Here is a 26,881-nt window from a genome sequence, read left to right as displayed (position 1 = left end):
CGACAGGGCCGAAATTTGAACCTTAATGGACCCTAATTTGAGGCCCATAGACAATCCTGTTTGCAGGAAATGTAGGAATCGACCCAGTTGAAATTCCTCCGTCGGGGCCTTCCTGGCCTCACACCACGCAACATATTTTCTCCAAATGCGGTGATAATGTTGTGCAGTCACCTCCTTCCTGGCTTTTACCAGGGTAGGGATGACCTCTTCCGGAATGCCTTTTTCCCTTAGAATTCGGCGTTCAACCGCCATGCCGTCAAACGCAGCCGCGGTAAGTCTTGGAATAGACACGGTCCCTGCTGAAGCAGGTCCCGTCTTAGAGGTAGAGGCCACGGATCTTCCGTGAGCATCTCCTGAAGTTCCGGGTACCAAGTTCTTCTTGGCCAATCCGGAGCCACGAGTATCGTTCTTACTCCCCTTTGCCGTATAATTCTCGGTACTTTTGGTATGAGAGGCAGAGGAGGAAACACATACACTGACTGGAACACCCACGGTGTTACCAGAGCGTCCACAGCTATTGCCTGAGGGTCTCTTGACCTGGCGCAATACCTGTCCAGTTTTTTGTTGAGGCGGGACGCCATCATGTCCACCTTTGGTTTTTCCCAACGGTTCACAATCATGTGGAAGACTTCTGGATGAAGTCCCCACTCTCCCGGGTTTAGATCGTGTCTGCTGAGGAAGTCCGCTTCCCAGTTGTCCACTCCCGGAATGAACACTGCTGACAGTGCTATCACATGATCTTCCGCCCAGCGAAGAATCCTTGCAGCTTCTGCCATTGCCCTCCTGCTTCTTGTGCCGCCTTGTCGGTTTACGTGGGCGACTGCCGTGATGTTGTCCGACTGGATCAACACCGGCTGACCCTGAAGCAGGGGTTTTGCCAGGCTTAGAGCATTGTAAATCGCTCTTAGCTCCAGTATATTTATGTGAAGAGACATCTCCAGGCTTGACCACACTCCCTGGAAGTTTCTTCCCTGTGTGACCGCTCCCCAGCCTCTCAGACTGGCATCCGTGGTCACCAGGACCCAGTCCTGTATGCCGAATCTGCGGCCCTCTAACAGATGAGCACTCTGCAACCACCACAGAAGAGACACCCTTGTCCGTGGAGACAAAGTTATCCGCTGATGCATCTGCAGATGCGATCCGGACCATTTGTCCAGCAGATCCCACTGAAAAGTTCGTGCGTGGAATCTGCCGAATGGAATCGCTTCGTAAGAAGCCACCATTTTTCCCAGGACTCTTGTGCATTGATGCACAGACACTTTTCCTGGTTTTAGGAGGTTCCTGACAAGTTCGGATAACTCCCTGGCTTTCTCCTCCGGAAGAAACACCTTTTTCTGAACCGTGTCCAGAATCATTCCCAGGAACAGCAGACGTGTCGTCGGGGTCAATTGAGATTTTGGAAAATTCAGAATCCACCCGTGCTGTTGCAGCACTACTTGGGTTAGTGCTACTACGTCCCCCAGCTGTTCTCTGGACCTTGCCCTTATCAGGAGATCGTCCAAGTAAGGGATAATTAATACGCCTTTTCTTCGCAGAAGAAACATCATTTCGGCCATTACCTTGGTAAAGACCCGAGGTGCCGTGGACAATCCAAACGGCAGCGTCTGAAACTGATAATGACAGTTTTGCACCACGAACCTGAGGTACCCTTGATGTGAAGGGCAAATTGGGACATGCAGGTAAGCATCCTTAATGTCCAGGGACACCATAAAGTCCCCTTCTTCCAGATTCGCTATCACTGCTCTGAGTGACTCCATCTTGAACTTGAATTTTTGTATGTACAGGTTCAAAGATTTCAGATTTAGAATAGGTCTTACCGAGCCGTCCGGCTTCGGTACCACAAATAGTGTGGAATAATACCCCTTTCCCTGTTGTAGGAGGGGTACCTTGACTATCACCTGCTGAGAATACAGCTTGTGAATGGCTTCCAATACCGTCGCCCTGTCTGAGGGAGACGTTGGCAGAGCAGACTTTAGGAACCGGCGAGGGGGAGACTTCTCGAATTCCAACCTGTAACCCTGAGATACTACCTGCAGGATCCAGGGGTCCACCTGTGAGTGAGCCCACTGTGCGCTGAAATTCTTGAGTCGACCCCCCACCGCCCCTGAGTCCGCTTGTAAAGCCCCAACGTCATGCTGAGGGCTTTGCAGAAGCCGGGGAGGGCTTCTGCTCCTGGGAGGGAGCTGCTTGGTGCACTCTCTTACCCTTTCCTTTGCCTCGGGCAGATATGACTGTCCTTTTGCCCGCTTGTTCTTATAGGAACGAAAGGACTGCGGCTGAAAAGACGGTGTCTTTTTCTGTTGGGAGGGGACCTGAGGTAAAAAGGTGGATTTCCCGGCTGTTGCCGTGGCCACCAAATCCGATAGACCGACCCCAAATAATTCCTCCCCTTTATACGGCAATACTTCCATATGCCGTTTGGAATCCGCATCACCTGACCACTGTCGCGTCCATAAACTTCTTCTGGCAGATATGGACATCGCACTTACTCTCGATGCCAGAGTGCAAATATCCCTCTGAGCATCTCGCATATAAAGAAAAGCATCCTTTAATTGCTCTATAGTCAATAAAATACTGTCCCTATCCAGGGTATCAATATTTTCAGTCAGGGAATCCGACCAAACCACCCCAGCACTGCACATCCATGCAGAGGCGATGGCTGGTCGCAGTATAACACCAGTATGAGTGTATATACTTATCAGGGTAGTTTCCAGCCTCCTATCAGCTGGATCCTTGAGGGCGGCCGTTTCAGGAGACGGTAACGCCACTTGTTTTGATAAGCGTGTGAGTGCCTTATCCACCCTAGGGGGTGTTTCCCAGCGCGCCCTAACCTCTGGCGGGAAAGGATATAATGCCAATAACTTCTTTGAAATTAGCAGTTTTCTATCGGGGTTAACCCACGCTTCATCACACACTTCATTCAATTCCTCTGATTCAGGAAAAACTACAGGTAGTTTTTTCAGACCCCACATAATACCCCTTTTTGTGGTACTTGCAGTATCAGAGATATGCAAAGCCTCCTTCATTGCCGTGATCATATAACGTGTGGCCCTACTGGAAAATACGTTTGTTTCTTCACCGTCGACACTAGATTCGGTGTCCGTGTCTGGGTCTGTGTCGACCGACTGAGGTAAAGGGCGTTTTACAGCCCCTGACGGTGTCTGAGACGCCTGGACAGGTACTAACTGGTTTGCCGGCCGTCTCATGTCGTCAACTGATTTTTGTAACGTGCTGACATTATCACGTAATTCCATAAACAAAGCCATCCATTCCGGTGTCGACTCCCTAGGGGGTGACATCACCATTACCGGCAATTGCTCCGCCTCCACACCAACATCGTCCTCATACATGTCGACACACACGTACCGACACACAGCAGACACACAGGGAATGCTCTTATCGAAGACAGGACCCCACTAGCCCTTTGGGGAGACAGAGGGAGAGTTTGCCAGCACACACCCAAGCGCTATAAATATATAGGAACAACCCTACAGAAGTGTTGTTTCCTTTATAGCAGCTTAATATAACAATATCGCCAAAAAAGTGCCCCCCTCTCTGTTTTTTTACCCTGTTTCTGTAGTGCAGTGCAGGGGAGAGTCCTGGGAGCCTTCCTCGCAGCGGAGCTGTGCAGGAAAATGGCGCTGTGTGCTGAGGAGATAGGCCCCGCCCCCTATTTCGGCGGGCTCTTCTCCCGGTGTTTGTGAGACCTGGCAGGGGTTAAATACATCCATATAGCCCCAGGGGCTATATGTGATGTATTTTTAGCCAGAACAAGGTATTATCATTGCTGCCCAGGGCGCCGCCCCCCCAGCGCCCTGCACCCTCAGTGACCGCTGGTGTGAAGTGTGCGGACAACAATGGCGCACAGCTGCAGTGCTGTGCGCTACCTCATGAAGACTGAAAAGTCTTCTGCCGCCGGTTTCTGGACCTCTTCACTTTTCGGCATCTGCAAGGGGGTCGGCGGCGCGGCTCCGGGACCGGACTCCATGGCTGGGCCTGTGTTCGATCCCTCTGGAGCTAATGGTGTCCAGTAGCCTAAGAAGCCAATCCATCCTGCACGCAGGTGAGTTCACTTCTTCTCCCCTAAGTCCCTCGTTGCAGTGAGCCTGTTGCCAGCAGGACTCACTGAAAATAAAAAACCTAATAACTTTTTCTAAGCAGCTCTTTAGGAGAGCCACCTAGATTGCACCCTGCTCGGACGGGCACAAAAACCTAACTGAGGCTTGGAGGAGGGTCATAGGGGGAGGAGCCAGTGCACACCACCTAGTCCTAAAGCTTTTATTTTTGTGCCCTGTCTCCTGCGGAGCCGCTAATCCCCATGGTCCTGACGGAGTCCCAGCATCCACTAGGACGTCAGAGAAATATATATATCGATACAGCAGATACTTCAACCTTCAGGGATACTAGACGAAGTCCGGAATCCAATCCTGTTTGAAGAAACACTAAGAACCATGAGAGACTAAAAGAATCTGATGGAAATCCTCTTCGATTACACCAAGCTATATAGGATCGCAGGACGAGATGGCAATGGGCTGCCGTAAACGGTTTTCTGCCCGCCACATTCCGGAATTCCTTTTCTTTTCAGGATGTCTGCCTCAATAGCCATCCCGTTACACGTAGCCATGGTAAATATGGATGCACGAAAGGCCCTTGTTGGAGTAGATCTAGACACAAAGGAAGAGGTTAAGGATTGTCCATTAGAAGAAAGCGCAGGTCTGAATACCAAGCCCTCCGAGGCCAATCTGGTGCCACCAGGATCACCATGATTGACTCCCGTTTGATTCTCTTGAGAATTTGAGACAATAGAGGGAATGGAGGAAACACGTAAACTAGGTTGTACGTTCAAGGCACAGCCAGAGCGTCCACAGCTTCCACTTGAGGATCCCGGGATCTGGAGATGTATCTTGGAAGCTGATGATTGAGACGGGACACCATGAGATCCACGTCTGGACACCCCCAGCGTTGTATCAGATCGTTGAACACCTCCGGGTGACGTGTCCATTCTCCCGGATGTAGATCCTGAAGGCGGAGGTAGTCTGCTTCCCAATTGTCCACTCCTGGAATGAATACTGCCGAAAGAATTACTGCGTTGCATTCTGCCCATTGGAAAATATGTGACACCTCTCACATTGCCTGGTGACTGAGTTCCGCCTTGTTTGTCTACGTACGCTACAGCAGTCGCGTTGTCCGCTTGAACTTTTACCTCCTTGGATCAAAGAACGTGGGCGGCTTGTACCAGTGCATTGTAGATCGCTCTCAGTTCCAACACATTTATTGGCAATAGCGATTCTTGTGGAGACCAGTGGCCCTGACGATGGGAGTTCAACACAACCGCGCCCCATTCCCTGAGGCTGGCATCAGTTGCGAGGAGCGTCCAGTCCCACACACCGAACCGCCTGCCCGCAGTGAGATTGTGCAGCTGGAGCCACCAAAGAAGTGAAAGTCGTGTCTCCAGAGATAGACAAACTAACTGTTGAACGTGTAGATGCGACCCAGACCATTGATGTAACAGGTCCAGCTGGAAAGGACGTGAATGAAAACGTCCGAACTCCAGAGTTTCGAAAGCAGCTACCATCTTCCCAAGCAGACGAATGCATAAATGGACTGATACCCGTCATGGCTTGAGAACAGCCCGGACCAGTTTCTGCATACTCAGAGCTATGTCTTGTGGCAGAAAACTCTGTATATTGGTGTCCAGGATCTCACCGAGAAATTGGAGACGCTGTGACGGCTGAAGGTTGGATTTCCGAAAATTGATTATCCCTCCATATTCTACCAACACACTGTATGTTAATAGAGCATGCTCCTGGAGAATGAGACTGGAGGGAGCCTTGAGGAGGAGGTCGTCTAGGTATGGTATTATTGTGATTCCCAATGATCTGAGGTGAGCAATCACCACCGACATGACCTTGGTAAACACTCTGGGTGCTGTGGACAGTCCGAATGGTAAGGCTCTGAACTGAAAATTATCCTGTTAAATCACGACCTGAGAAACGCTTGGTGAGGTTCCCAGATCGGAATGTGGAGATATACATCCTTGACGTCTACAGATATCATGAATTCCTTGGGTTCCAGGCTCGAAATCACTGAGTTGAGCGACTCCATCTTAACTGGTAATAAAACAGAAACGGATTTAATGATTTCAGGTTCAGTTCTTACCGTACAGTCTGGTTTTGGAACTACGAAAAGATAGTAACCCTTCTTCCGTTGACTCAGTGGTACCGGCATTAGCACAACTAATTCTACTAAAGGTCCGTATGGCACCTAGAAGGGCTAAACATTTGTCCAGAAGGATCGGAAGACTTCTCGTAAAATATTTCTTTACCGGTAAAACATTGAAATCTAACCTGTACCCCTGGGAGATAATGTTGCGAATCCACGCATTATTGGATATTTTGAACCAGGCATCCAGAAAATTTTTAAGCCACTCTCCCACCGTACCTGGGCCCCGGTGGGAAGGGAGACAGTCATGCTACTGTCTTTTCTGTAGTCTTTGGGTCTTGATGATGAGCAGCGACTAGTTGCTTGCCGCAACCTCTACCTCGCAAGGGCGTGGCTCTTCTGCGTCCACTAAAAGGTTGAGTGAAACAAAAGGAAGTTCCAGTATAAGAGTGTTTAGACGGTGGTGGAAGGGTCGGTAAGAAGGTAGATTTACCACCCATAGCTTGTAGAATTAACATGTCTAGTTCTTTTACAAAAAGAATGTCACCTGTAAACAGAAGTGCCTCCACCGTTCTTTTTGACTCCATGTCTACTTGCCATAACCTCAGCCAAAGTGCTCTTCTGGCAGCAATAGCTGCTATTGAGATCCTTGAGTTAACTTGTCCGATATCTCTAGCCGCTTCTCCTAAGTATATAGCTCATTCTTTAATGTGTTCCGCTAGGATAACTACGTCTTCTAACGGAACCCCTCTTGTAGATCTTTAATCAACTTAGTGGCCCAATGCTCCACTACCTTGTTCACCCAGGAACTCACCAAGGTTGGTCTAAGTGCAACCCCAGCGGCCGAACAGATGGACTTCAACATGGTGTCCAACTTCCTGTCAGAAGGGCCTTTCAAAGAAGTTGCTCCTGGAACAGGTAATGCCGTTTTCTTTGACAACCTGGAAAGAGAGGAGTCCACTCGAGGTGACTTCTCCCATTTATCCGTCATAGCCAATGGAAACAGAAAAATACTAAGAAATCTTTTGGGCATCTGAAATCGCTTGTCCAGGTTTTTTCCAAGCCTCCATCAGCTGATCATCCAGCTTCTTTGAAAAAGGATACGTGACCGAAGAACGTGTTTTCTACCAAATAAGGAAGTATCTGGCGACTTCGGTGTTGTAGTCTCGGAAATGTTCAAAAGTTTTCTTCTAGCTAAAATAAGAGGCTCAACCCCATGAGAAGGTTCTGGTAGAACTTTATCATCCGCGTCTGTAATTTTGCCCAACTCACGATCGTCCTCCCCAGCTTCGTCCTGAGAGAGAAGCTCTTCTCCGGATTCACCGGACTGAAGAATTAAGGGCACTGGACGTTTCTTAGCCTTGGACATTGTCTGCGGCTGTTTACTGGACAAGTCCAAGCATTTTGTAAGACCCTCTACCGACCTGGCTAATCTTGACAGCCAAGGTGGTTCTGTAGCAATAGAAGGTACATCACTGAGGTCTCAGGAGTCTTCCGTAAAACAGCCACCTCAGTAATTGTGAGATGGTTCCTGTTAGCGCTACTGCCCAACGGGGAAAATTAGCGTCATGGGACGGATTAACTAATGTAACCTTCAAAGCACATGCCTCACACAGGGAGGAATCGTCCGTGTGAGCTTTTTTTGTTACGCTTTGCACAGATGAAATTTTTTTGTGACGCCTTATTCTCTGGTCCCTTGCCTGCTATTTTAGAGACACATACAATATTCCACCAGACTCCCCTATTCTAAATCCCGTCAGCCACCAGCCTGTAGTTTGTGCAGGCTTTTAAGTTTCTGGCAGTCTGTAGCAATGTGCACCTGTCTCTGCTCTACAGTGCAGATTCCTGAGGAGAAAGAAACAATTGTTGCCATTAATAAGCTGCAGAGGAAGGAATTTGACTGACTGGTTGAAAACCCGCCAACTCTGCCCCCATCCCCTATGCAGAGGCACCCATCTCACCAGGTCCCCACCATTTTTAGTAGGTGCCTCAATTTAACAATAAGCTCATGTCCTCCTCCCCCTCTATAAATTAGACTTTAGCCTTACTGCACTGGAGGGCTGGACTCTCTCTTCAGTTCCAGAACAAGTTTGTGTTTAATGCTGATAAACACTGGTGCGCTGTGTAATGTCAGCACGGCAGTGCAGGGAGATGGCTACTACATACATGATACCGGCGCTGCGCGGAGTGCTCCACAATGTACAGAGGAACCATTCATTCCCACCACGCCGCTGCGCCGTGTCGCGGTTCAGACACAGCGGGGAGAGGACAACAAACTGAAAACGGGCGCTGCACTATTCCCCCACACTGCCGCGCTGTGTACTGCCAGAGCGGCAAGTGCAGGAAGACCTCAACGCCATCGCTAGAGACAGCTTGGAGCATGCGCGCACTATTTCCCCACACTGCCGCGCTGTGTCTGTTAGCGCGGCAGTGCAGTGGGAGTCCCGCCGCTATCACAGCCAGTGCGACCGGGCAGAGGAGAGGATGGAGGCCAGCCGCTGTGCCTACAAGGAGGCTCACTCACCAAACCGGAGCCTCAGGATGCGGCTGTGTTGGGAGGAACAGCGCTTCTCTGGTTAAGCGCTATTCTCCTGTGCAGCTTCCTGCTGGTGTGTGACCCGGACCACACTTCCCTGGATAAGTGGCATAGGCTTCCTTAGGCTAAGGCAACTAAGTCCCAAGAAAGAAGAAATAAAAATTGAAATAAAGTAGAGTAACGTAACTGAGCAGGAGCTCAGTCAGCAGTGACCGGCTCCCCCGACACAAATTCAAAACTGGGGTATGATGGGGGATTGAGTGAGAGGAGCCTGTTTCACTTCGTAGATTATTTAAAGTGCCAGCTCCCTGTAAACCACCATCATCACCCCACAGTCTTGAAGTTGTGCCAGTGTCCCCTAGTGGCTGACAGAAAAAGTATTGAAAATAAAATAAATACAGATAAACGTGTAGGATATGAAGACAAATACAATGGTTTGAAAACAAACAAAGGAATTTCTGTTTTTTTAGCCACTGTATTGGTCAATGCCACCGATCCAGTGTGCAGTTTGGTGCTTGCTCTGGCCAGATAATTGAAGGCCTTAAGGACCACCTGTGGCAGTAAAGGCTAAGCCCTCAAGGGCTAAGGAATGTATTTGAATAAAACCTACACAAAAAAAAAAATTAACAAAACCTGTAAAAAAATTTAAGAAAAGGCCATTCAACAAGCACCTAGCTCCGGCGGGAACTACCAAAACTTAAATTCCAAGGCCAGTCACTGGGTCCTAGTGCCCAGGTTTCCTGCACCCGCACTCTATAGCTCACAGTGATTCTAGCGTCCCCCAATGGCTGCAAAAAGAATTAATGTTTTACAATACACTTCATAGCTAGTCCACAACTTCTGAAGACATCAGCTTACTGCAGTGGTTTCCACATTCTGTCCTAAAGTCACCCTAACAGCCCAGGTTTTAAGTATAGCCATGCTTAAGCACAGATGACTTACTAAGTACCTTGATCAGTTTAATTATACCATCTCGGCATAAGCATGTGTATCCTTAAAGCCTGGACTGTCATGGTGCCTTGAAGACCAAGTTTGGGAAACTCTGGCCTAGCAGATATTGGGGTATTCACTACATCCGGTTATCAAAAAGGGTATGAAATTGAAGGAAGATTTCCCTATGTTAGGGAACTAGCTAACTCTTACCAGAGAGATATGCCATGTCTCCACTTTTGAAAACGTTTCTAGCAATTTTTTTGCTGGTGGCCGTCTCATTCACGTAACCATCGAATCTCCGCAAAGGATCTGACTGGATAATACGGCCGACCAACTGTCCTGGCTCTCCTGTGAGACAAAGATTGGACACGTCAATAGGCTGGTACTATGAGAACGGATAAAGAAATAGGGGAAATACAACATTTAGACACCAATTGATGCCTGTCACGATCCGGGTATCTGGACGCCATTTCTTACCCATCAGATGCCTCCTAAGGCTGGCTCAGCGCTCCAGGACCGGATCCCATCTGTTATCCTGATGTGTACATTCCTGTATCCTCTCCTGTCACTCTGGGACGCTGTCACAGTAAACGCCATATTACACCTGGCATGGCGTCTCCCGCGGCCTCCGCCGCCGTCCCTGAACTTCTGCATGCAGAGTGTCTGAGTGGCGATTACGTCAGCCGCGGCCTCCGCTGTGTCCGCGTGGTTGGATGTGCATCTGTCAGCCTGGCGCCTCCTGTCTCCGGTGGCCGGCGCCGCCATTACTGTTTTCATTACCACATGGATTACAAACCAAACTTCCCTCCAAGTGTCTGCATGGGCGCAGCCATCTTGGATTCTGTCAGCTGATCATTTCCACCAATCTGTTCTCAGTATTGATAATCTGCATAATTGCCTAGCCAATCCCTTCCTTGCTGCAGGTATAAATACACTGTGCCTGAGCAAGGAAGGCGTCAGTGCTTTGGTTGTCAAACCTAGTTCCTGTTTGTCTCTCTCCTGTGATTGTCTTCCAGGTTCCAGCTCCTGTCTCAAGACTTCCACCATAGAGACCCGCACCAGCATTCCACCTGCGGTGTAGCCTGACTCTCCAATCCATTGTGGATTCATCTGTTTCCAGCTACAACATTACCTGCTTCCAGCTCAGCTTCCAGCAGAGTACAGCTTCCCTTAAAGGGCCGGTGTCCTTTCTACACTTTACCACTCTCCACCGGTATTATTATTTCTCCGCTCTCAAGTTCTACATTTCAGTTCATATTTCATCGCTCCCAAGTTCATTTATTATTTAACTGGTTCCAGCCAGTATCCACTCCGTGCTAACAACAGTCTGGTTCCAGCCAGTATCCACAGCAGCTGTTTTATCTTCAGCAACCCAGCTTTTCCTGGAACACCAGCTGGCACAATCCTGGGTTATCTCCATTGCTACAGTCGGGCCTGGTAAGGACTTTCCATCTAGAAGATCATAAGAACTATCTCACACTACCAGTGCCCTGTGGCTCCTGCCATCCTGTAGTACCCAGGAACTGTATTTATTCTTTGCTGACTTTTACGTTTTCTTTTACTGCTGCTGTGTTGCGGAGTTGTCATAATAAACATCATTGACTTTTATCCAAGTTGTCGTGGTCACGCCTTCGGGCAGTTATTATTCATGTTACTTACATGTCCAGGGGTCTGATACAACCTCCCAGGTTCCGGTACATCTCAGCCCCTACAACTGAGGCTGCCTCCCGTCAGCTCAGGCCCTCAGTTGTGACAATGCCTAATCTACAACGCCTACAACAGTGTGGTCTATCTGATAACTGCTGTTATAGACGCTTGAATCAAACTTTCAGATGTATGCCTCAGTGGTAAGATTAGCGAATTCATGGGCTGTAATCTTATGAACCTGTTTAGTCCACAAAATTCTTTCTGCCACTGTGTATAGGGGTACACAGGTCCACGCCTTCAAAAGAAATTAAATAGATATTGGGCATATTTTCCAAATAGGACACCTGCCTAGTTTAAATCACTAAGATTTGATACAACAAATTTTTGCAATGCAGCTTCGCACTATAAAATCCTGACTTGGCCTAATTCAGATCTGATCGTAGAAGCAAATTTGTTAGCAAATGGGCAAAACTACGTGTACTGCAGGGGGCAGATATAACATGTGCAGGGAGAGTTAGATTTGGGTGGGTTATATTGTTTCTGTGCAGGGTAAATACTGATCGCTTTATTTTTACACTACAATTTAGATTTCAGATTGAACACACCACACCCAAATCTAACTCTCTGTGCACGTTACATCTGCCCCACCTGCAGTGCACATGGTTTTGCCAATTTGCTAACAAATTTGCTGCTGCGATCAGGTCTGAAAGTCGGCCCCAAGTGCCTTAACAGGATAGGTGCACTATAGTTGGATGCCTCAGCTGCCTGCATGTTAACTTCTGGTCCAATAGGCAAATTGGTACAGTGCAACACTCCCTCTTCATGATACGAGCAATAGGTCGGATTTTGGTTTTCTGTTGTTGATGTTCTCCTGGTCCCTTATGAGGGCAACGAACTAGGTGGCCACAGTCTGGCCATACATGGCTTGGCTGATTTGGGCTAACTTCTGACAGGATTAGGTTTGTCTTACATTTCAGGTCCCAGTGGCCAGATCTTCCTGGTTGGTGAGAGCTTCCTGCATGCTGTGGTACGGAGCGCTTGGCAGATTCTTGGTAATACTTCTAAAATATAGTGTATGGTGGTCTGCCTCCAAAGTAGTTGTTGTTGGTGTTTTGTCTTCCATAGAATTTCTGAGGGCACCCTTCCCTAATTACGGCTTTGGGACATCCCAAAGGTTATTAGTGTTCCCCACCAAGGGGATGCAAGCGAATAGGATTTTTATACTTAATCCATTTGGGGACATTATGGCCCCTTCCTTCATGGCTCTAAAATCTACAGTCCAATTCTTTATTACAGTGTTATCCCGAGAGCTTTGTTAGAAAAGGACTAATGAGCTGTTGCAAGGAGGGATTACACAGTGGGAGGAGGTATATTACAAAAGCGTTGTAGCTGCGTGAGGGCCAAATCTTGAATTGCGTCCCTCTACACCCTAAAGTTAGTAGTGTCACCAAAAGAGCATGTAAGAGGCATTGTCATTTCCTTCAAACCTCATTAATAGAACCCAATATAACATAGCCTGTTTCAAATGATCATTAAAAATAGTATAATGTAGAACACACAATTGTATTCGGCAATGATGCTTTAAGACATCAGAATGTAATTTTTATATGCTATAATGTGCTAATGCAACGCCTCAGAAACAGAGGAATAGTAATATTTCAGTTAAGACCACTCTCCGAGCACTCACCTGGCCCGCAGGGGATACAGAGACCTTCAGGGCTGCGGATCAGCTCCATTGTGTCTTCGTTCACTTTCATTAGCCGGATTGGGTAAACAAACGGCAGAATACGGCTGTTGAAGCCGCAGGACCCGATCTGCACACACATGACATGGGATGGTTACGTTTTGTACCATCACAGGATAAAATGCGTCACACACACGGATCACACTCACGTTGTTATCAAAGTTGCCAAGGCTACAATTACATTCTGTAGCGCCGTAAAATTCTGCAATTTGTGGGATGCTGAACCGCGATGTAAACTCTGTCCAGATAGAGGGACGTAGCCCATTCCCCAACGCCATGCGCACCTTGTGCCGAGACTCTGCCTCCCGCAACGGCTGGTTCAGGAGGTATCGGCAGATTTCTCCAATATACTGGACTATCTGTAAGGACAACAGAAAAAGCAAACCAAGCATGTTATAAGTCTATTATTATTATCCTTGATCTATACGGCGCACAAGGGGTTTGCAGCACCTAACAAAGTACATAAACACAAAGAGTATGAGCAAAACAATAAAAAGGCTTTCAGTACACAACACTGCAGAACAAGGACTACAGGGTTTAAAGGCATTGCTGCACCATCAGCCATACTAACCAAATAAGCAGCGGTAAGAATACGAGCTGTTGGGATCCTGGCAGCTGAAACACTGATGCTGGAATCCCAACACCGGAACTACGAAAAGGACAGGAGACCGATGCCAGAATTCCGACAGCCGGCGGGCTAGGTTTAGGGTCGGGGGTGTGTGTGTGTGTGTGTGTGTGCGTGTGTGCGTGTGTGCGTGTGTGCTAGGTTTAGGCGCCAGATAGGGGATTAGGTTGTGGGGGGGATGAAGAGAGATTGGGGACTTAGCTATAGTCAACACTGGGGGTGGTTAAGGTCAGGCACTAAGGCCGGCTGCTGCGGTAACAGAGTGTTAGGGTTAGGGGAGAAGAGAGAACACCACACACTCACCCCTGTTGGTCTTATGATCGCAGGGATCGCGAGTGCCAGCATTTCATACTGGACCCGCCGGTGGTGTGTGTGATGTATAACATGGGGGAAGAGGGCCCTCCTCATGAGAATTTACAAACTAACAAATCAGCAGTCTGTCCCTAAGTTAGGTAATAGAGCAGGCTCCCTCACCGTGCAATTATACTTTATACAATCATCCCAAAACCGTGATGCTGAAAATTTCTTTTTGATTACAACTGTCAAACCAAGGAGGATGCACTGACCCATTCCAACAATGTTACCTGCGGAACCAAATTAGAAATGTAATTAATCAATAGCTGGAAAATCAGGATAAATTTAACAAAGAGTAACAAATGGATATTACAGAGACAGGACTAGGATCAAACTATGGAAGTTCTTTATGGAAAAAGAAACAGGACAAACTGTAAAACAAAATGTACACTGCAAAAAAATAAAACAAAGTGGAAAGTGACAGGATGCCATACAACCATAGCTAGAGATGATAGTTATCTGCAACCAAGCAGAAGCATAAGGTGTGATTACCTGCAGAATGGTACAGGGGAAGGCAGTCATAGATCACGTCATCTGCTCGCATGCCAAACCCATAGTGCACCAAGGCAGCCATGCGGAAGTATCTGCGAAGAAAGGCCGGGTTAGTGGATAGGACCTATGCAACCTGCTGGAGCACTCAGGAAGTAAGAACCTACTAACCTGCTGTGCACCACAATGGCAGCCTTAGGAAGCCCTGTTGTTCCAGAGGTGTAGATATAAAATAATTTATCTGGAAAATAAAAAGGATTAGAAGATGGAGCATATTTTTGATGAAAGGAGGGGGTTGGGGGCGGAATGAATATACTCGAGTATAAGACAGTCCATGGGGTTCAAAAACAGTAGGAGATGCACCAAATCACAAATTTAGTTTGGGATGTGATCGTATCAAAGATTTCTAGAAAGATTTGCACCAAAAGATCAGTAATATTAATTTATAGTCTAAATATCAGTGGGGGGGTTCCTCCGGAGATGATTTACCCCCCTCCCCCCCCTTTAAAGTGGTTGGGGTGCCTGCCTGCTGCAAACTCCTTAAATATGCCTTGCTGATCGGGCACCGGGGCTTCCCCAGCCTGCTGATTTGGCGCCAGGACTTCCCCCAGCCTGCTTCTCATCCATGCAACCTTGTATTTAATCGAGCGCAAAACATTTTCCATTGATACTTTGACCTCGCGCTATACAAAAGTGGGTTTAAAGTTATAGATCTAGGATTTGTTTACCAATAAAGGCAATGACAAGCGTAAACTTATAGCAAGGGTGGATGCGCCATTAAAGGAAAACTCCATATTTATTCTATAAACACACTGCAGCAGTGTATACAGCACTTACATATCCAGGAGTTCTTGGTGGACTGGCTATCGTTATCCTCTGTCTATGAATGTCCAGTTCTAGCTTAGCACAAACATATTTTTGCCCTAATGTGTTAAAAGTTGATGACATCAGCTGGATGATGCAACAGAAACATTAGCCCACTGATTATGGCAAATAAAACAGGACAGACCAGACAAGTTCTGTATACCTCCTACTAGAGCATGTAAACAGCAAGGACAGAATGGGGGTTACACTATACCCACAAATAATCCAGACAAAATAACATCAGCAGGCCAGCCAGTGTTGCTCTGTGGGTACCTGTGAATCCTCTCCCAGGGTCTTTGGGAGGATGACGGGATGCGCTCTGCAGCAGTGGAGCAATGAACGCTGTGCCAGGGGGAACCGTTGACGGGTCACAATCACCCACGCAGTACAGCTGAACCGATTTTCCCATCATGGCATAGACGTCATTCATGGCTGGAGGAAAAATATACAAAATGTTAGTGTTTCCAATGACATCGGAAATTCTGATATGGAAATTACACGCATTTATAAAAAAATATAAAAATTATATAGAAAATGAGCAGTAAAGTTACGTCAACTAGGGTCTTTTCAGCTCCAAATGGCACTCCGGAAAGCGTTCTAATGCAGAGTGTCACGCCATTCATTATACATTTAGTTTTTAAAGGCTTGTGTAGATTTCCTCGTCAATGGCACAAACATGCTTTGTTCAAGAGCTGTGGCTTGTCAATGCAAGATCATACTGTAGCCACCGGGAGGCAGCATTTCCCTTTAATTCTATGTACGTATCACTAAAAGCATGCAGGCAGAGAAATTAGGCTTTTGGAGGATAACAACCCTGATTTAATGGAACAGGTACATGGAGGATTTTCTCATTTTGGGCCTGAGATGCACACAAAGGCTTGCACTTTCAGGCGCACGCTAGGGCATATTTTGCATATTATTGCACCCGCAACTCCAGGGTCCACCTCTGAATTAAGATCTTTATCCACTAAGGTCCATTAAAATTTAGTAAGCAAATACTTTTTGGCAAATTAATGTTTAAACAACTACCCCTTTCACACCGCACAAATAGCCCGGTATCAACCCGGTACATTGCCAGGTCGACACGGGTCGTTGTGCGGTGTGAAAGGGTCACTCCTGAATTCCCCGGGTCGCCTGACCCCGTAATTCAACCCAGGAATGAAGAAGGGTTATTCCCGGGTCAGGTGCAGTGTGAATGGGTTGCCGGGTCGATGCCACCCGGAACCCGTTCACAGTATAGGCAGAGGAGGCGTGGAGATGATTTCATCTCCCAGTGCCGCCTTGGTCCCTGCCCCCGATGACAACCCGACCCGGTAATATGCCGGGTCGGGAAGCCAGCTGTAAACGGTTGAATGCTGTGTCGCACCCGTTTCCAATTCCTGGGTGCAACCTGGCATTTGCGATGTGAAAACAGTATTAGTGTAGCTACGAAGAGTCACAATCAATGAGGCCTGTAGAAAGATAACTGGATCCTACCCATCTAATGCATAGCGGACCAGCCAACATGACGACACACCTTAGCTGCAGATCTCCGCTCTGACAGCACAGGATCTTGCACATCTTACAGAAACATTCTGCTAATGACAACAACCAATGACGGCTCTAACTGTGCTTGCACCCTGGGAAGAGGTATACTACAACTGTAGCAGCAACAACAGACATATTCAACTGAAGTCGCTTTCACTGCCTATACAACTATCCCATCACCAGGCAAAAGACATCGCCCAATCACTCCCTCACCTTGAGACATCTCCCGTCCAAACACCACAGCCTTGGAATTGGAGACGCTGAAGCAGTGTTCCAGGGCATCCAGCCGTAAGTTGAAGTTGATCAGAGCAGCTTCCACTCCTATTTTAGCCATGCCAAGCCACAACCCCACATACTCATTGCAGTTCTCCATGAACAGTGCGATGACATCCCCGGCCCGGAAGCCTTCGGCATACAGGAAGTTGGCTACACTATTGGAGAACTCGTCCAGCTCCTGGAAGGTCCATGACGTTTCGGTACCCTCAAAGATCAGTGCAGTCTTATTCGGATGGCGCTTAACAATGTCCTTAAAGATGTTGGGGACTGTGTTTTTCTCTTGCAGGTGCTTCTTAACCTGCAGCTTCACACGGACGAGCGTTATAGCACCCCTGTAACAACACAAAGGAGAAGTAAAAAAGGACGCACGAGTCAATTGGCATACTTTATGCCACAGGCAGGAAACCTGTGATTGTTCCACTGCCGCTGTCGGGATTCCATCCTGAATGCCAGGATCCAGACAGCCGGTATATTGATTACATCCCATCTAGAGGCTATGTGCCATCTAACAGCTGCCCCATGCAATCGGCAATTTCAATGCTACGCTTTTTGCTTTTTATACAGTAAATAGTGAAATATTATTATCATTACATATGGAGCAGAATGTATTGCAGTAAATGCTGCACTGTGGCTAGCGATTGGAGAATATTTGCTGCTCGTTGACACCTCTCTGATTAGTTCAGCTGGTGATGGCTCAGAATATTTATATACATTGCTGAAACGTTGATTGGAATCACTTCCACTCCACCTATACACAACATAGCTGCGGTGCGTCTGGCAGAACACTTTCCATTGATGGTGGTGAATATGAATTCTGGTGATGAATATTTTTGAGATTCTTTGACAACCTTCAGTACATCTGGTGGGATCCGACTAGTTTATCACGGTCAGGCTCAGGTTAGGGGAAAGCGAACCAGAAGATGGACTGGAAGAGACTAATCCCTGTGCGACAACTGAATGCAGCAACGGGATTAATCGGAAATCTTCCAAACCTAGTCTAACAGACTGCATATCAGGCCTGCATGGGGGGAAGCCTAGGGCAGCTCCATAGATACAACCAGTATTATTTTTACCGCAACGCCAATGTATGCAGCTTTAATAACATAACTAAGGATTAAGGAATATGCCTGTAATGGATGCAAGCTATACATTTAATAAATTATATTTGTCCTGCAGACACAGGGCAAGGTGCAGAGTCCAGTGCTTATCTGCACTGTACAAAACACAAGTGAGAAATTAGAGTCCAATGAACATAATAATTTCCCAATATACAGGTACAAAGGGTCATACTTCTGAGAGGCTGCCAGACATAAATAGCCTACGGCTGCTCGGTGGATCTCCCAGGTCCTTCTATGAGTCTACCAGCCCAAGCAGATTATTAATAGGGAGAGGCCGACCTGCCTGTGTCCCGCTACAACCAGCAAATAACCCAGGAAGTAGACAAGGAGGCAAAGTCTGGATACAAATCTGATCACAGCTTTATTTTCCACAATAAAATTATTGTAGGACACTGAAAGAAGCAGTGGACAAGGCTAACTAACATCATCTACCAAACTGTGGGGGGTATTCAGGTTTGTTAGCAAACCAAGAAATCACACTAATGGGCAAAACCATGTGCACTGCAGGTGGGGAAGATGTAACATGTGCAGAGAGAGGTAGATTTGGGTGGGTTATATTGTTTCTGTGCAGGGTAAATACTGGCTGCTTTATTTTTACACTATAATTTAGACTTCAATTTGAACACACCCCACCCAAATATAATCTCTGCACGTTACATCTGCCCCACCTGCAATGCACATGGTTTTGCCCATTAGTGTGCTTTTTTGGTTTGCTAACAAACCTGAATAAGGTCCTGTGTTCTGTGGTATGCCCCTTCCACTTGGCAACCTGGTAATTTGGTCTTAAGAAAGGCTCTGCTGTGAGCCGAAACGTTGACCTTCTTTTTGTGAGTATGTGCTGTCTGGAATAAAGTTTATCGCTATCTGGAGAAGTCTGGTGAGTGCATCCTCATTAGTGCATATATATATATATATATATATATATATATATATATATATATATATATATATATAGATATAGATATATATATATATATATAGATATATATAGATATATATAGATATAGATATATATATATATATAGATAGATATACACATATTCATTAACAACAACGCATAGATATTTACATGCAGATATGTAAGGTGGGTGGGAATTGCTTCTGATGCTGTTGCCTTGGAAAGGATCGAGCCTCCCTCCTACTTTAAACCCCCAGCGCCCCCCTCCCCCGCCTGGCACCTGCTGACACTTACTGGCTACAGGGTTGAAGCAGGTGTGAAAGGAAGGGATGGATATACCCGCCTGCCCCCTTCTTCTTACCGCTGTCAACCTTGCACCCCTCCAACTAAATAGGCTTCAGTGCCATCTTTGCGACACCTCCGCGCCTATCTTGCTCAGTGTGCCAAAGACCCAGTAAACCTCCAATTAACACGAATGAAAGAGGCCACTGAAAGTCACTAATAATTCAGCCAATTTAATTCATTTTGGACTCTTAAGGTGTCAATCTAGTTAGGTGCGAGTTGGGTCCCGAGAGTCATCCGCACGGCGAACTTGCACTGCAAATTATATGTACAATCCAATTCCCAACCAGCATCAATTTTCTAGGAGATTCGAGTTCCTTGTGTGCATCCCTGAGCAGGTAAAAAGGCAGAGAAAAATCTTTATTATAAAGTAAACATGGTGAGTAAAGAACCTCTGGTGCGCCCTCCTAATTTGGATGGGGTTTATATAGCATCATTTGGAAATCAAATGATATAGGACAGGTACGTGGAGGTATTGTACTAATGGGAGATTGGGTCTTGAACTTGCAGAAGAGAAGTAAAATTATTTATTCTGACTTTTTACAAACCTGAATTTATTATACAAATATTCACCTGTCCCCCAAAATGCTGAAGAGCTTAGTACCGGGTTTAGCCATGCAAAGTGGCTAAACCCATCTAAAGTCCTGGTTAGGGAGCTGAAACTCCCAACAGATGGTGATTTTGCTCACTTCAGCTCAAACCTAAGGAGGCTGCGAGATTAAATGTGACCCCCTCCCTCCCTGCTGCATGCACGCCCGAACGAAGCAACAATTGAATTGCTCCACTGGGTGCCATCTAATGGAAGCCAGGGTGAACAACCCTTGAATTCCCCCCTATAAAATGTCTTCTGGCAGTTCACATCCCAGGGTTCTTATTAGGGGTGGTCTTCAGTATGCCGGCTGTCGGGATCCCGGCGCACAGTATACCGGCGCCGGGATCCCGACAGCAGGCATACCGACACTTATTCTCCCTCGTGGGGGTCCACGACCCCCCTGGAGGGAGAATAAAATAGCCGTGCCCGTAGCGTGGCGAGCGCAGCGAGCCCGCAAGGGGCTCATTTGCGCTCGCCACACTGTCGGTAAGCCGGCGGTCGGGCTCCCGGCGCCGGTATGCTGGTCGCCGGGAGCCCGACCGCCGGCATACCGTAGTGAACCCCTTATTAGGGGTCCTGCCATATTCTAGCATGCACCATAAAGGCACTACACCTTGACTTATCATAGCAATGCACCCTAGAGATATTTAAACTCTTGTCATCCATGCCACAATAGGGCATGGCTGGGTTCACGCAGTTGTTCCAGGGGGTGCAATAAAAAAAATAGAGTAGGGGCATGGGGGACAGCAGTTGTGACAGCGTTAGGGGGAGCAGAAGAATGCAGCGACACAGAAAGAATGTAGTTGCCATGTCTGCTGCACTCCCCAGAAGACAGTGTGGTGAGCTCTGCATCCACATTGGCCTATGTAAGTAGCTGCTGTGGCGGGGTGTGTGCGACAGATCCATTACAGCCAATATGGCGTTGAGAGCAGAGAGAAGCATCCACAGTGCATCTCTTTCTGCAGTAGCCATAGAAATGATTGTTCTAGGGTCTCCGGCCAGTGGATCAGAATGCAGCAGGTGGCAGGCCGCGTTTGGCCAGAAGGGTTTCTGATTGAACTACTGATATATGGTGAGCTAAAAGCAGGATTCCAATATAAAGGCTGATGTGCCAATATGTCCTTTAAGCAGACACTAGGGTCCAAGTCTTGAAATCATCCAGGTATTTGGATAATCATTATCCCCTTGGTTCTCAGTAGTGATTCCATGACAGCCATAATCCTTGTGAACACGCAAAGTGCCAGGCCAGAAGCTAAAATTCGTTAGACCAAATGGTGAATCTGAGAAGCCACTGGTGGCCCACACAGACTGGGACATGGAAAGAGGCATTCTAAACATCCGTGAACACCATAGGCTCTTCTGGTTCTATGCTGTTTATGACCAATCTCAGTGAGTCCATCTTGAATTTGTCTACATTTATAGATTGTTAGGTATAGAATTGGTCGAAAGGACAATCTGGATTCTGGACCACACATGGGTTGGAAAATATCCCCCTATGATCTACTGGAACTGGAATGACAACTCCGGCAGGGAGTAAACTCTTCATGGAACCCTGCAGAGTATGATATTTTACCAGGTCCATCTGAATCCCTGGGTGCTCAGAGGAAATCTATCATGTATCCCTGCACAATGCATGTCACCCAGGAATCTGAAGTAAGCCATTGATTCAACCACAGTAGTCACGGAGTGGACTGAGATCCAGTCAAGAGGACTGGCTGTCTGAAGGCTTGGACGCTGGAGTTCTGATGGATCAAGCCTATATTCCGTTATGCTGCCAACTCCAATATGGAGGGGGCTGCTTTCTAGGCACCTGGGAATTTCTTCAAAAGGACAGAAAGCTTACTGGCAAGAAACAACTCTTCAGACTGACATTAATTATAGTTATTTATATAGCACACATATTATGCAGCGTTTTACAGCTAACATTTCATTCACATCAGTCCCTGTCCCAGTGGAGCTTACAATCTATATTCCCTATCACATGTACAAGCACACATTCACGCAAGGGTTAATTTTTGTTGGGAGCCAATTAACCTACCAGTATATTTTTGGATTGTGGGAGGCAACCGGAGTACCCGATGGAAACCCATGCAAACATGGGGAGATCATACAAACTCCACACAGTTAGGGCCATGATGGGAATTGAACCCATGACCCCAGTGCTGTGAGGCAGTAATGCTAACCATTACACCATCCGCACTGCCCAGGCTTAAAGGCCCAGGAACTCACACAAATACAGGCCAGTCCTCATGTATGCACTATCTTCATCCTTCTAGCAAAATGAAATTTGTTGTCTTTGCAGGCGTTGTAGTAGTAAGGTGCACGTAAGCGCCAATCCTTCAGCAGTGAGGAATCCTAGTGCTCCAACACATTACCTAAGGAAAATCTACACGTAGTTCCGTACAAACAGGTGCATGCATTCTCTTAAGTACATGACACTGCAGGGCATTTACGCCTACATCTCCCATTAGTACATGGTGTTTAAAAAAAAAAAAAAGGTAACAAACTTATGTGTGTATTTTATGTGTTACAGTAGACATTGAGTGACCGCCTGTATGCCACAGTGAGCCATCCAGGAACGTGCCTGATGTGTGGAACATTATTCCCAAAGTTACGGGACAGGACGGAATGGCGGGCCCTCTCTGGCATCCGTAACAACTGCGTTCCACGACAATTTCCAGAGGCCTGCACCACCAAACAAAACTATCCTGTCTTGGGTGGAAATGTTCCGGCTGACAGGGTATGTGGCTAATCATAATAAAGGATGTTCCGGCAGACCCCACAGCATCACCAGCAATGTGTAAGAACAAGAAAAGTTTGTTACATTTTTTTTTTTTTTTTTTTTTTTTTAAACACCCTGTACGTTGGATTAAACACCCTGTACGTTGGATTAAACACCCTGTACGTTGGATTAAACACCCTGTACGTTGGATTAAACACAATGTTTAAAAACTAACCAGATTTCCAATCCAACTCTTACTTCGGTTTGTTAAGTTATATAAAGTGTTTTGCTAATCAATCTTCTAGTTATATGTTTAGTGTTTTGCTTTCTTGATAACGCCACGCCAGTTCTCTACCATATTTTTGTGATTATTTAGCAGTCGTCCAGTTTTCCTAGTGATGTCCCCAAATGGTAATGCAAACAACATGTGGAGATACCAGATTCCCTGCAGTATAACTGCCCTGGAATACACCCTCTGGGAAATGGAATGTTGCATCTAAATCTACTTTACAATTAACATTTTATTTTCATCATATACTGTATATTTGTAACAAGACTATAGATGATAGAGGTTTCACTCACCTCACGTCCCGGCCTATGGTTTTGTAGAAAACTTTCATGAACCTCCATCCTCCGGAGCCTAGGTAGAAAACGAGGACACCACCGATGGCCTGAAACCAGGGCAAGCCTACCACTGCCTTGAGCAACAGCAGCAGAGATGTACAGGACGCCAAACGCAGCATCCTGCAAGAGAAAAAAAAAAACATGTAGTGTCAGATACCCAAGTCCTCAACCTTTATACCAACAGCCTGAAGCTTCAACTATGGCGACGCCCCCTTAGAACGTACAGCCAATTCTACACAAGGTGCAAAGGTCATGCAAGGCTGTCACCCTGGGCTGCAGCACAAATCTACATAGTAGGTGGATGGGAATATAAAGATCAACTCCTTTTTGGCCAGAACAGGGGAATACTTACGCAACATCATTCATTTAAATAAAATTATATAATTTCACTGAGAATATTCCTGTGTTCCAACTTGTGAAAGTCATTATACAGATATACAGTATTGAAAATAGGATAAATCAGGGAACGTGCCCAAATACTGAAAGTACAAATTGGACAATAAAAAGCAGTGGTGCTTTACTAACACTGCAGCAAACCTTCGTACCTGCATTGGTTCTGGATTTAATATATTGCTATCAACATAAGGTATTTGGGAATACAGTAAATAACCACATACGGGCAAAGCCAAAGAGAACAAATAACTTTGCACCTTGCTGCACTGCAAGTGGGGGAGAATTAAAAGGTGCAGAGAGATTTAGATATGGGAGGGGCGTGCCCATCATCAGATCTACACGGCAGTAAAGCAAATAAGGCTGTCCAGCATTTGTGTGCTGCACGCAGCAGCAGACAGTATTTAACCTGCATCCAAAAACAAATGTAATTGCACCCCTTGCATTACAGTATGGTTTGTTCAAAGTGGAAAGTGACTTACTTTTTTTTTTTTGCTTTGTTCTCAATAAGGCCCATGGTATGGTCTGGTTTCACTTGAATATAGCAGACTGTGCTTTAAAATGACAGCAATTCTGTTTATAAATGGGTTGCTACCATACAGAGGTCAGGTAACATTTATATACTGTAGTCCCCTGACCAGACTACTGGCTATACCTAATAGTAAAAAGAGTCTTGCGGAACAGAGTCGTAATAATTTAACCAAATAGGCCGAGAGGAGTCCTCGGTGGGATCACAACACGATCCCCTGTAAAAAGGATACAAGCAACTTACTTTTAAATTGATTAAACATATAGTAGAGACAGCTTACACTTCTATATTGCAGCAACCCTATAATATGCAGATTACAGATTCCTCGTACAGTATGGTAAATTGTGTACAGTCTCCATAAACATGAGGGACTATAGCAGGAAGAGAGCGACTTCCCTAGAGCATAGAGTCTCCGCTCAGAACCCCAATCACACACGTGATGCAGCCAAGACTACAGATAAGGAGGTCACCTGCTTTCAGGAATAGAAGTAATGCAACCAGTATATACACAGAGCACAAATCAGTATTTCACAGTCAACGTTTTGGGCAAGCGTTTATATATGGACAGTTTCAGATGGTCTTGTACCAGTCTATGGGGAAACCTATGGTAGAGACAGTCTTTCGGTTTGGAATGGAATCAGAACCATGCAGGAGATTGTTCTCCAACCTACTCTCTTCCGCTCAGCTATAGGAACACTGAGTAATAGAATATAATTATTATATATTCTATATGCATTATTGATGTTTTACAATGTGATGTCTGCCATGTAAGCAGGGAGACCTGTCAGATATAGCACCAAAGCAGATAGTGAGGATTGCTGCAGTTTAATAGCGGCACCATCCATTATAATTAGATCTGTCCAATATATACTGACACTATTTGTATTTGGAGACCCTTCCAGAGTGATTCTATGTCTCAGAAATAATGACTTGCAGATGTTGGAATACTTAGGATCGCTGCCACATAGGAAATTGTTAGAGGAATACAAATCTAGGCTATAAGGCCAGTATATTTAATGGAGTCCGAAATAAAACAATACAGATTATAGTAAATAATAAGAATTTACTCACCGGTAATTCTATTTCTCGTAGTCCGTAGTGGATGCTGGGTACTCCGTAAGGACCATGGGGTATAGACGGGCTCCGCAGGAGACTGGGCACTCTTAAAAGAAAGATAAGGTACTATATCTGGTGTGCACTGGCTCCTCCCTCTATGCCCCTCCTCCAGACCTCAGTTAGGGAAACTGTGCCCGGAAGAGCTGACATTACTAGGAAAGGATTTGGAATCCAGGGTAAGACTCATACCAGCCACACCAATCACACCGTACAACTCGTGATAACTATACCCAGTTAACAGTATGAACAATAACTGAGCCTCTCTCAACAGATGGCTCATACAATAACCCTTTAGTTAAGCAATAACTATATACATGTATTGCAGAGAGTCCGCACTTGGGACGGGCTCCCAGCATCCACTACGGACTACGAGAAATAGAATTACCGGTGAGTAAATTCTTATTTTCTCTGACGTCCTAGTGGATGCTGGGTACTCCGTAAGGACCATGGGGATTATACCAAAGCTCCCAAACGGGCGGGAGAGTGCGGATGACTCTGCAGCACCGAATGAGCAAACTCAAGGTCCTCCTCAGCCAAGGTATCAAACTTGTAGAATTTTGCAAAAGTGTTTGAACCCGACCAAGTAGCAGCTCGGCAAAGTTGTAAAGCCGAGAACCCTCGGGCAGCCGCCCAAGAAGAGCCCACCTTCCTCGTGGAATGGGCTTTTACTAATTTAGGATGCGGCAGTCCAGCCGCAGAATGTGCAAGCTGAATCGTGCTACAGATCCAGCGAGCAATAGTCTGCTTTGAAGCAGGAGCACCCAGCTTGTTGGGTGCATGCAGGATAAATAGCGAGTTAGTTTTTCTGACTCTAGCCGTCCTGGAAACATAAAGTTTCAGGGCCCGGACTACGTCCAGCAACTTGGAATCCTCCAAGTCCCTAGTAGCCGCAGGCACCACAATAGGTTGGTTCAAATGAAACTATACGATGATACCACCTTAGGGAGAAATTGGGGCCGAGTCCTCCATTCTGCCCTTTCCATATGGAAGATCAGATATAGGCTTTTACATGACAAAGCCGCCAATTCTGACACACGCCTAGTCCAAGCTAAGGCCAAAAGCATGACCACTTTCCACGTGAGATATTTTAGCTCCACGGTCTTAAGTGGCTCAAACCAGTGGGATTTTAGGAATCCAACACACGTTAAGATCCCAAGGTTCCACTGGAGGCACAAAAGGGGCTGAATATGCAGCACCCCTGTAACAACGTCCGAACTTCAGGCAGTGAAGCCAGTTCTTTTTGAGAGAAAAAGGGATAGGGCCGAAATCTTGGCCTTTATGGATCCTAATTTTAGGCCCATAGCCACTCCTGACTGTAGGAAGTGCAGGAATCGACCCCGCTGGAATTCCTCTGTAGGGCCTTCCCGGCCACACACCAAGCAACCTATTTTCG

General features: G+C 46.5%; 1 protein-coding gene across 1 annotated transcript in view; it reads right to left on the bottom strand.

Annotated features, from left to right (window-relative positions):
• The window catches only part of SLC27A4 (solute carrier family 27 member 4), an 83,753-nt gene that overhangs the window by 43,783 nt on the left and 13,089 nt on the right, over positions 1 to 26,881 (bottom strand). Inside the window, exons 2-10 of the mRNA XM_063936624.1 lie at positions 23,412 to 23,573; positions 17,095 to 17,489; positions 15,628 to 15,786; positions 14,662 to 14,731; positions 14,494 to 14,585; positions 14,122 to 14,231; positions 13,172 to 13,381; positions 12,966 to 13,092; positions 9,842 to 9,979 (exon numbers count right to left, since the gene is read on the bottom strand). Of these exons, the coding sequence (XP_063792694.1) occupies positions 9,842 to 9,979; positions 12,966 to 13,092; positions 13,172 to 13,381; positions 14,122 to 14,231; positions 14,494 to 14,585; positions 14,662 to 14,731; positions 15,628 to 15,786; positions 17,095 to 17,489; positions 23,412 to 23,572 (1,462 nt within the window). The 5' untranslated portion in view covers position 23,573. The remainder of the gene's footprint in view (positions 1 to 9,841; positions 9,980 to 12,965; positions 13,093 to 13,171; positions 13,382 to 14,121; positions 14,232 to 14,493; positions 14,586 to 14,661; positions 14,732 to 15,627; positions 15,787 to 17,094; positions 17,490 to 23,411; positions 23,574 to 26,881) is intronic.

Source organism: Pseudophryne corroboree, chromosome 8 (genome assembly GCF_028390025.1).
Source record: "Pseudophryne corroboree isolate aPseCor3 chromosome 8, aPseCor3.hap2, whole genome shotgun sequence".
Lineage (NCBI taxonomy): Eukaryota > Metazoa > Chordata > Amphibia > Anura > Myobatrachidae > Pseudophryne > Pseudophryne corroboree.
This window is presented reverse-complemented; position numbering and strand designations above follow the sequence as displayed.